An 11,884-nucleotide genomic window follows, 5' to 3' on the forward strand; every position below is an offset into this window, starting at 1 on the left:
TGGTAAGTAACTTAAGAAAATTTAGCTATAAATATCCTTTGCTTCGAACCGTTTTACTCAAGTCGAGGGAGTTTCTGAAACAACCTTTCTATCTCTAAATTTAGTTATAAATACGCTCCTCTTCGAAGCGCTTTACTTGATTCGAGGGAGTTTCTGAAACAATCTTTCTATCTCTACGGAGTAGGAATAAAGTATGTGTATACTTTACCCTTCCAGACCATACATGTGGTATTACACTGTTTATGTTGTTGTTGCTGTTTGTGTTATAGATGTTCTTTAGATAACCTGATAGTGTAATTTTTAGTCATTTACAAACTTTTTATTTTATGACCTTTTTACGAGAAATCTTTATTTTTTATACATAAGAGATCTGAAAAAACACATAAATGATCTGTGAAGATCATTTTCTTCAATTCAAATTGTAAGAGAGCAAGAGATCTCATTGACTCATAATTTTTTTCTTTTACATTTATGACATATATAAATTTTTTTTTGTGCTCCTATTATTATTTTGTTTTTGTAAATTTAAGTGTAGGAAAGAGCTACTGAAATCCAAAATACTCCAAAAGCAAAGGGAATGACCTACATGGGCCGGCTTTTAACTATATTTAGCTGGACAGACAAAAACCAACTTATTATCTTCATCGTCGCTATCTGCAGCTGTAGCTAGCCTCTCTACTTCTTTCTACTCGTCAATCTTCCATTATTATTTTTATATATACAAAATACTTACACCCCTTTTTCTACTTTCCTATTTTTTCTTAACTATACAAACTATGTATACAATAATACATAAACCATTTTTTATTGTTACCATAGAGTGAACCCAAAGTGACCCTTCTTGTTTTCTTGAAAGGAAAAACCATTTCTTGTCAATAATAGAAGAGAAATCTGAAGATTCCACAGCTAAAAGAAGCAAAAGGGGTGTTTTTTTTTTAAAAAAAATTATATATATTTCTGGGTCTAACCTTTTTTTTTGTTAAAATTTCATGTATTTTAAGAGGTGTGAGATAGACAGGCAGATCCCCACCGAAATAAATTAATAAATTCACCTCACCCCCCATCTTCATAAAAACCCATCAGAATTCACCCTCTTTTTTTCTTCTTCTGTCATATAATTATTCATCAGCTGTAATTGCTTGCTCCACAGAAGAAGAGAAGTGAAAACGAGGAGGGAGTTGTCCTGAAATAATTTCAGCGATGCTAGGCATGATAAGTGATGCTGGAGGTGGTGGTGAAAATCAAGAAAGAGGTGGTGGTGGTGGAGCAACAAGTGGTGGAAGCAGTGAGATTGGTGTTGGTGGTGGATTTATGACTGAAGAAGATAAAGCTTTTAGGAATATGGAAGAAGGTGAAAGAAATTCAGGTGGTGGAAATAGATGGCCAAGACAAGAAACAATTGCTTTGCTAAATATAAGGTCTGAAATGGATGTTGTTTTTAGAGACTCAAGTCTTAAAGGTCCCTTATGGGAAGAAGTTTCCAGGTAAATGAAAAAAAAATGATTTTTTTTCTTTATTGATACTTCAACTTCTTATCATCATTAGTAGCTGCAGTTTCATCATGCATATAGTTGATGGAAATGGAATATTTTTTATTTTATGTTTTTTTATTTCTCTTTTTTGTTTTTTTTTGGGAAATGAAAAGATAGATCTGTGGATCAGAATTCCATTGAATTATTGCTTTTTGATTGAAAGGGTCATTGTTCTTCAGTTCATTTTCACTAGAATACAACAATTCTTTTTTTCGTTTGTTGAGGGAATTCAGATTCTTTCTTTCCGGGTTTTGGGCCAAATTCAGTTTTGCTTTTTTGGCGTCTTTCTTTCTCTACCAATTCTAGCAAGAAAATTTGGAAAGTAATCTATTCATCTTTTGGAGAGTTCCTATTCTTTGAAGTTACCTTCTTGAATTCAGCAAATAAATAAAATTGGTAATCAAATCTTATAAGTAAGTAAAAAGATTTATGTTGCACCATGACTTTTTAATGTATTCTCTCTTCCATAGGAGAAAAATGTGGTTCTATAGTGTTTCAATTATAAGTTCTTTCCACCTTCTGTTGTCTCTTTCATTTCCACCTCAATTACCTTAATCTTGATTAGTGATTTCTTAATCTTCATGTTTATTTTATGTGGTAAATTGTAGCACTAGCTAGTACTGTATGCAAAATTTGTTTTATTGATGAATTCAATTAGCCAAGGATTAAATAATTGGAGTTTGGTTATTGTTATTATTGTACTTGTTGTTTACCATTTTCTAATACTTTGCCAACTGTTGTTTCTCACCAGGAAATTGGCAGACCTTGGGTATCATAGAAGTGCCAAGAAATGCAAAGAGAAATTCGAAAATGTTTACAAGTATCACAAGAGAACCAAAGGTGGCCGAGCATCCAAGGCAGATGGCAAAACTTATCGTTTTTTCGAACAATTAGAGGCACTCGAAAACACCCCTTCTCATCAGCATTCTTTATTGCCACCATCTAATTCGCGTCCCCCACCACCTCCATTAGAAGCCACTCCGATAAACATGGCTATGCCAATGCAACAAGCAAATGTACAAGTCCCTACTTCACAAGTTACTACTACTCATCATGTTACTGTTTCATCCGCGCCACCACCAAATAATCCCTTTGCACCTTCTCATCAAAATGTTCCGTTAAGTTCCCCTATGGCACCGTCATCACAACCATCGCCACAACAAGTTACCAATCCTGTTAATAATTTGCCATCTCATCAAGTGAACACGAATTTGCCATCTCATCAGAATATGTCAGCAATGTCGTATTCAACTTCTTCATCCACTTCATCGGACGAGGACATACAAACAAGGCATAAGAAGAAGAGGAAATGGAAGGATTTTTTCCTACAGTTGAAAAAGGATGTGATTGAGAAGCAGGAGGAATTGCAAAGGAAGTTCTTGGAAACGCTTGAGAAGCGGGAACGCGACCGAATGGTTAAAGAAGAAGCATGGAAAGCACAAGAAAGGGCAAGAATGAATAAGGAATATGAGATTTTAGTCCAAGAAAGATCAATGGCCGCAGCCAAAGATGCAGCTGTTATTTCTTTTTTACAACAGATAACCGAACAGCATAACATCCAAATTCCAAATAGTATCAGTTTTATTCCTACATCAGCACAAGTACAAATAAAATTGCCCCAAAACCCACCACCAGCACCCGCACCCGCACCCATACCAACACATTCTCCTCAACCGCAACAACAAACACAGCCAACTGTTTTAGCATCAACAGCACCACCACCACAACCACAACCACCTCAACCATCACCAGCACCTGTCCCAGTATCGTTGCCAATGGCCGTACCAGCTCCACTAATACAGACGTCGCTGCCACAGACACCTCCAGTACCAGCCAAGAACATCGAATTAACACCAAAAAGCAACAATGGGGGCGAGAGTTATAACACTCCAGCAAGCTCTTCAAGGTGGCCTAAAGCAGAAATTGAAGCATTGATAAAGCTTCGAACGAACTTAGATGTTAAGTATCAAGAAAACGGACCGAAAGGTCCGCTTTGGGAGGAGATATCAGCTGGAATGAAGGAAATTGGATACAACCGGAATGCCAAGAGATGCAAAGAGAAGTGGGAGAACATCAACAAGTACTTCAAGAAGGTGAAGGAGAGTAACAAGAAGAGGCCTGAAGATTCAAAAACTTGTCCTTACTTCCATCAGCTTGATGCATTATACAGGGAAAAAGCCAAGACCGAAACTTCTTCTTCATCTTCCTTCAACCCTTCAGCAAGCGGGTTCGTGTTAAACCCTGCGGAAAACAACCCAATGGCGCCCATCATGGCTCGTCCTGAGCAACAATGGGGTCCGCCACATCATCAACAGCAACCACAACAACACCAAGAAACCACCCGCATGGACCACGACCATGAAAGTGATCATATGGACGAGGATGATGATGAGGATGATGAGGAGGAGGAGAATGCATACGAGATTGTTGCGAACAAGCAACAATCTTCAATGAGCACTGCCAACACAACCACTACCACCACAGCAGCAACTGCTACAACAACAGTTTGAGCTTAGCACAGATCTCAAAAGAGAAGTGGGGCAAAAAGAGTTGAAGTTATTAAACAAAGAAGAAGAAAAAAAGAAAAAAAGAAAAAAAAAATGGGTAAGTGACTGAACATTGGGAATAGCAAGTGGGTCAACAGATTCTTGCAGGGAAATTGTCAGATTGGATCAGATCTCAGAAAATTCCGGTTGGTATGAGAAGACGGTGACTATGAGAAATTAGCTCACTTGGAGGAAAATGTGTAAGAGAATTTACACATCATTTAGACTTCATTTCTTTTTTCTTTTTGTTGTTGAAACTATTTTCTTTTTTTGAGGAAAGGAGCGGGGGTTACGGGGTATAGTGTAGTTTTTGGTGGTATAAGTTTATTTGGACTTCCATTGTTTATTTATTAATTATCAAAATAAAGTTTATTGAGGAGGAAGGGGAGAGAAGAGGAAAAAAAGGGACATAAAGGAAGATTTTTAAAGGAATAAATGAAGGGACAAAGTTTGTAATTTTGTTTAAACTCTTTTTTTCTTTTTTTACCTTTTTGTTCATGGGTGTAAATTTGAGAAATGGTTAATTAGAGTTACATTCTTTTCTCTCTTTTTTCCCATTAATCTTTTGTTTATTTCTTCTTAGATACTTAATCCGTTCATTCTTTTTGAATTCTTTTGTTATGTCATGTAGTATGCTTTTGATAGTCTTGTAGTGTGTACTGAAGATTAAATTATTTCCTTTTTCCATCAAAACAATCACATATTAGAAGAATTCACGTACACCAACTTGTGAGGCAACAATTCACCCCAAGTTGCAAAAACAGCTACTAGTAGCTAGATTTTTGCACTTTGATTCCCTCAGAAAAACAAAAGAAGAAAGAGGAAAAAACATAACAACAAATGGGTCCTTGTTGCACATGATATCTACTGGATGTTATTTAATTTTCAAAAACATTTGGGACTTGTTTCTTTTTTCGTATTTATTTCTACAACTATCACATCTCTGATCATCCTTTAAAAAAATTTGTTTTACTCTTATACTATGGGTGAGTAGAATTTATCAAAGCTAAGGGTGTGCTTGGTAGCAAAAGGAAAATATTTTCAAAATTAAGTTATTTTCTAGCAACCAAATGCCAAAAACTATTTTCCTTGAACAATATTTCCCATAGAAAGGAAAATTGACTATCTTCGCTTATATTTTTCTCGATAATATACACGTAGTTTATTTGAAATTGTTTTTGTATTTTGAAAAGTATTGAACAGTAAGACAAAGTTCCCTTTAAAAAAATATTTTTCAAACACAATACTTTCCCGCAACAAACACACTCTAATTCTCACCATTCCCATGATCAATTATAAGTTTGGACCAATAGTATTATTTTTAATCTTTCCCTAGTGCAAACCGGTTGGATAAAGACTGAAGTATGGTAGAAAGTATAATTTGTATAATGTGACTACCCCATTATTGTGTATATTGATAACATACGGGATGGATATTCAACTATGAGAACAAGGGGGACCCTCAAGTAATAATAATGCACCACAACACTAGAGCTACCTACATAGTGGGGTCAAGTACTACAAAGGGGGTTCGAAAAACTTCAAATCATTATAAATGAAATGTGCATTATTTTTCATTCAAGTGTTGACTTTCACATAGCCCACAAAATGTAATGGTTATTGATCAATAGAAGGAAAGAAAGAATAATGATGATATGGATGGTGTAAGAAGAAGAAGAAGATAATTATTGATAAGTAGTCTAGCTCTAGTTCATGGAGAGATGCCTTTTGTTCCTCTTCCCACATGATGTGTAGGGTTAAAGGAAAAAGAGTGGCTATATTCCTACTTTCTTGTTCACTAATTCAGTTCTTTTAGAAAATATTTTTCACAAAACATTTTTTTTAGAAGAAATTTCATCTCACCATCCAATACTTTCTTAAAGTTAGAAATTGTTTCGTGGATTATTGGAAGACAAATATATGTAAATAATGTCATTCTTTTCCCTTTTAATGAAAAATGCTACTGATTCTAAGAAAATAGTTTTGGTGCTTGCTTGGTTTTCAAAATATGACTTATTTTCTGAAAAATATAAGCATAGTTTCAGTTTGAATTCAAAAAGATGAACTTTGTCTGCAAATATTTTGGCACCGGGGTGTAAGAGATATGTTAACCGTGGAGTGAGTTATATGACTGAATTAGAGATCATAACATAAGTCCTAACATAATTGGAACAAAATGAGTTTCAAATCTTACCACACGTACAGTTTCTTTTCTAGAACCATATAAAATTGTATTATTCCATAACCGACATTATTTAATTCTAATAACAACATATACAAAGTCACATTCAACAGAAATTTCTCGTACTATGATATGATATGATGTCCAATAACGGGTCCGGAACCAAAATGCCCCCAAAAAAATCATTTTGAACCAAAATATCCTAACAAAAAAAAAATGTTACAAAAGTACCTTTAGCGCATTAATTTACTGGGCTAAAGCACTTCACGGAGACGGAGCCGTTAAGTGCTATAGCGCAGTATTTTACTGCACTATAGAAATCTTTCTCTCACCTATAACGCAGTAAAATACTGCGCTATAGAACTGCGCCAGTTTCCAAAACATTACATTTTCACTCCTTTTTACGTAGTTTATCTTTTTTACGTAGTTTAGCCGTATATTAATCATGCTTTGAGATTCCGGAACTTCAATATTTTATATAAAACTCTAGTTATATTTGTACAATTAATAAAATAGGCTCAACACATCAAGAATACGCAATACTTTGGATTGTCGTTTTAGTGGTTGAAAAGTGCTCGAAGTCCTTTTTTGTTTGAAGACTTGTAGTCATTAGCTTTAAGTTATTTATCTTTTAGGGTTTCGTCTTATTTTTAAATTAATGCTTAACTTTATTTCGAATGTGTCACGTTTTTTTTATTATCAATTTAGGATGTGAAACTATAAACAATAATAAAGACTAAGATAATGTTTATAAATATGCAAAAAATATATAATATTTACGATAAATTGTACAACACTAATGTATATACACTATTGAGGATGGGTCCCACATGTAGTATGCCGGAGACTATCCCTAGGCCTAAGGCTCATACCATCCCCACCGCCCTCGCCATCGTCTCCATCGCCTTTTATCCTCTTAATACCGAGCGCTCTAAGTCATGATCATCTCCTCTTCCCCTAGCCCTTGTGCCCTTAACTAGAACGTGTTTCTTCTTGGGATCTAGTCCCGCTGGCACGCTCAGAACCTCAGGCTGAGCTAGGTCTGGAAAATCGACCTCTTCCTCGTCAGGAGTTGCCACCGCGGGCGCCGAAGGATGAACCTAAAAAATATATAATAATTAGTACCATTTCTTATTTATATTGAATACATTAACGTTATTTATTTAATCAAACCTGTGTGTCAACGGGCGCCTGAGTAGGCTCCTGAGATGGGTCTGTAGGCTCCTGAGATGGGTGTGGTAGTGAATATGAGGTAGTCTCCTGGAGATGTTGTTCGAAGTCCAAGTAAAGGTTATAAAAATTAAATAAATATTTACCTTCTATTGAATAAAATTAGTTTTAAGTAAAAAACTTACATGCGCCTCGGTAGTCTCATGAGAAGACACCTCTGCCTCGGCAGGCTGATGAGAATGCTCCTGAATGGGTAGCTCCTGTGGACCCACTAACGCCGAATCTTAAAATATGAAAAAAACGAAATAATAAGTAACGTACATATTTAAAATAAGTACTTTAAATAATCAAATATGTATATTAAATATTGACCTTATATTGAATAAAACAAATTTTAATAAAAAGCTTACCTGTGGCTCGGTATTCATATGGGAAGACACCGCTGGCTCGGCAGACCCATGAGAAAACGCCTGAGTGGGTGGCTCTGGTAGGGGTGGGCATGGTACGGTATATACCGAATACCATACCGATACCGAAATTTTTAATACCGCGGTTTTGGTATTACAGTATTTGGTATGGTATTTGGTATGAATTTAAATTTTCTTTGGTATTCGGTACGGTATTTGGTATTTATAAAATGGATACCGAAATACCGTATACCGTACCGAAGTTTATACTACATATATACAATCCATATGTCCTCAGGCAGAATGACTTCTGGAATTTGGGGTGGAGGCTTGTTTATGAAGGTGGATGCATTGGACCAAAGGAAAAGGACTGTCAAGGCAGCGAGCTGTATATGGCATACAAGTGTAAGCAAGTGGTACTCAAGCAACTCAAAAAGCACCCAAATTGCAGTGGCGACAAGATCGGTTAGATCTTGTTGGATTTTGGGTTTGTGAGTGTCCGGTTGTTGATGATATATACGTAAGTCGAAGTTAAATAAATTATGGTTACCGAAATACCGTACCGTGAAATACCGAAACCGAACTTAAAAATACCGAACCATACCGAATTAGTTTGGTATGTTAATGGTATCGTATTTTTAAAAACCGAATACCGAAGTTACCGAACCGAAGTTTCAAATACCGTACCATACCGTACCATGCCCACCCCTAGGCTCTGGTGAACCCGCTGGCACCGAATTCTCAAATATAAAATATTACTAAATAATGAGTAACATATATATTTAAAATAAATAATTTTAAAGGAACAAATAAGTATTTTAAATACTAACCGGGATCAAAAACTCATCGAAGTCAAGAATCCTGGCTCCCTCTAAATTCCTCACAGGCTGCTCATCAGCTAATGAAGCGCGTAACGCCGCCCAATCAACGTTATCACGCTCCTCCATGTATGCATTTTGGCTCGGCTGTGATGAAGACCCGGGTATCTCAGCAAGTAAGAGCGCCGACGTAAACGTATGTGAGTCCCCAGGTGAGCTGCCACCGGCCTGGAACGGCTGTGGATGGACTAGACCGTGAACGCCCTCTGGAATGGGATCGGCCTCATCCGCCTCATCTACCAGATGGTGTCCTCCACCACCAGGTTCTCTAGCAGCAGCGCTGCGTCCTCTACGCGCACGGCGTCCTCTGGCAGCACGGCGTCCTCTGCTAGCACGACCTCCTCCTCTGGGAGCACCCGGTCCTCCTCCTGGCGCTGCCTGATACTCAGCCTCCGGAACAGGCTTCTCCCTGCGCCTAATCTCGCCTGCCTGCCGGATACCATCCTCGGATATCTGTACCATTTCCGCGGCAAGCCCCGCAAGCCCAGGGTAAGGCATATGCTCTAACCCCAAGATTCGTAAACGCTGTACGGCCACCAGCTGCATTTGTGTTCAACAGAAAAAAAAAATTTATTTTTAAAACGTAACAATTAATGCAATTAAATAAATCTAAATACGATAAACTTACCAATGCCTCGTACTGCCCCGCGAGTGCTGAGTATCCTACATCCCTAGGGGGACGCAAAGCTGGGTTGCCGATCAATCAGCGTGTGATCTGATGATACCAGCGCATGTAATGCTCAATGGGAGTCAAATAGCCGACCACCGCTAAAGTGCCCAACCTGTTCTCTCAACGGTGGAGCTGGACATCCATGAAAACCAGAAAATCATCATCAACGGCAGCCCGATCGTCCCGCTGGTAGTGTCGGAGCTCATGACGGACGTCAGGGGGTATACTCTGTGTATGCCCAAACTGTCGTAAGACACGCTTGGGCATGTGATCTTCTACGATGTCCAGGCGTATCAATGGACACCGCGACCTCCAAACCCCCTGACCTGCCCTACAGAAGGGCAACAAACCATCTAATATAGCAGCGTACGACGTTCATATAAATAGTTGTATAACATATAAATACAAATCAGTGATCACCAAGTAGAAAAGACGTTTAATTAAATTATTAATGTAAATTTAAATAGTTTTACCGCATTGTCCGTCATGTGATCAAGCTGGTCCCGGAATGGAAGAATACTGTGGTACGTATCCACATCCCGGTCAAAACCCGTTGTCCACATCCTCGCATAAGGCATGTCAATCTCGAAGTGATGCCTAGGTACGGGCTGAAAAGGCAGCATTCTTTCCCATGCCCATAACTGTAAGCGATATTAGGAAATACGATTTTTAAGTCGTCATTTCAAGAGGTTTGTCTACATTAAAGGAAGGCACACTTAAAATATTACCTGGAGAAGAGCGAAAATTCCACATACATCTCTGACAACACCAACAGACGCTCGGCACAGGCATCTGTAAAAATACGCCAAAACAGGACCACCCCAGCTGTAGTCTCCCAGGCGGTCCAGATGCTCCAAGAAAACCAAATAACGTAAGCTGACAAAAGCACCCAATGAGTTCGGGAACAAAATGCCCCGAATATAATAAGCAGGTACAAACGGGCATGACAATCAACATCGTCCTGCGGGGTGCCATCGTCAACCGGATCGAGACCCTCCAAATAAGTGCTGAGTGCATTAATCTTAACCCGACTCTGTCCTGAAATCTGGCCCTCGGCATCAGGCACGAAGTGGGTGAGCCTAGTCAACTCTGTCACCCACGTCTGACCAGGAGGAGGCTCGTACCGAGTGTGTAGTGGCTCTTCATCTACCTGCAATCCAAAGAGGACCTCCACATCCTGAAGTGTAATCGTGGCCTCACCAGTGCGAAGATGGAAGGTATGTGTCTCTGGCCTCCACCGCTCAACCATGGCCGTGATGAGCGCCTAATCATGCTGTACCCGACCAACGGACACGCGAGGGTGTGGGGGTGCTTGCGTAAAAGAGTCCACGCTCTTTGTAGCCTACGGGGACGGAGCCTAGTAGATATCCCTATAGTACCGGCCCATAATAACTATGACCTATGATTGTCTTGCAAAGACAATACTGATCTATTAACGGGCCCCGGGTGAACAGCGGGCCCCGGGTGATCATTGGGCCCCGGGTGAGCATCGGGCGCCAGGGGAACATCGGGCCCAGGGGGAACATTCGGATCCATGAAAGAGTCCGGTCTGTACAAACTAAATTAGTCATTATTCTTGAAATGAAAGATAAATTATATTAACTAATTAATAATTTGTAGGGAATATGTGAATTATGTAGTATTATATCTTGTGAATAATTAACATGGGATATGCAGTAAATTTAATATGTGATAGTAAGGACACATATGTGATGGCAAAGATTTTCAAATTAATTACTTTTGAATTATGTGATGGCAAAGACTTGTTAAGTTAATTAGTTTGGGAATCGAAATTCAGCAGTAATATTTGTTTGGAACTCTATTTTGAATATGTGATATATTTTTAGTTGACCAAATAGCCAACACAACTACGATAAAATTAAACTAAAAGAGTATATTCGTCGACCACATATTTTTCTACAAACTTTACATTTTTTTCGTTAGCTTATGTATTTATGAAAAGAAGAACTTTAACTATTCTTTTAAGATAATCTTTTTTTATTTAACATATATATATTCACGCTTTTAAAATTATATAGATTAACATTTTATAATCATTTACAACTTGTTTGGATGGTTGTTACCTATTGTATTATATTATGTTGTTAGTTTAAATACAATGTTTGCTTTGATTGTTACTTTAATTTTATTGTAATGTAACGACGAAAGGTCCTATTTTATGTAACCACTGATTTGGTCCTATACAATACAACACAATACGATAAATGTCAAAACAATACATAACAATCATCCAAACAAAGTGTTAACAACCTAATAATTCATTACCAATCAACTTCTTTCAATTCATAAAAAATATTTAACAACTAATAAATTCATAATCAATAGTTAACAAATAATCAATTAACAAAATAATAATTCATTAACAATTCATAAATAATTAACAAATTAACAAATCATAAACATATAACAAATTAATCATTCATAAACATTTAACAAATTAACAATTCATAAACATTTAACAAATAATGAATAAACAAA

At 37.5% G+C, this 11,884-nt stretch overlaps 1 protein-coding gene across 1 annotated transcript; it reads left to right on the forward strand.

The window, feature by feature from the left end:
• The first annotated feature begins 685 nt into the window (after positions 1-685).
• On the forward strand, positions 686-4,621 carry LOC132627323 (trihelix transcription factor DF1-like). The gene is made up of 2 exons (XM_060342593.1): positions 686-1,484; positions 2,284-4,621. Exons 1-2 carry the CDS (start codon positions 1,201-1,203, stop codon positions 4,040-4,042), a joined length of 2,043 nt encoding a protein of 680 aa, XP_060198576.1. The 5' UTR covers positions 686-1,200; the 3' UTR covers positions 4,043-4,621.
• Positions 4,622-11,884: the final 7,263 nt, after the last annotated feature.

This window comes from Lycium barbarum, chromosome 2 (genome assembly GCF_019175385.1).
Source record: "Lycium barbarum isolate Lr01 chromosome 2, ASM1917538v2, whole genome shotgun sequence".
Taxonomy (NCBI): domain Eukaryota; kingdom Viridiplantae; phylum Streptophyta; class Magnoliopsida; order Solanales; family Solanaceae; genus Lycium; species Lycium barbarum.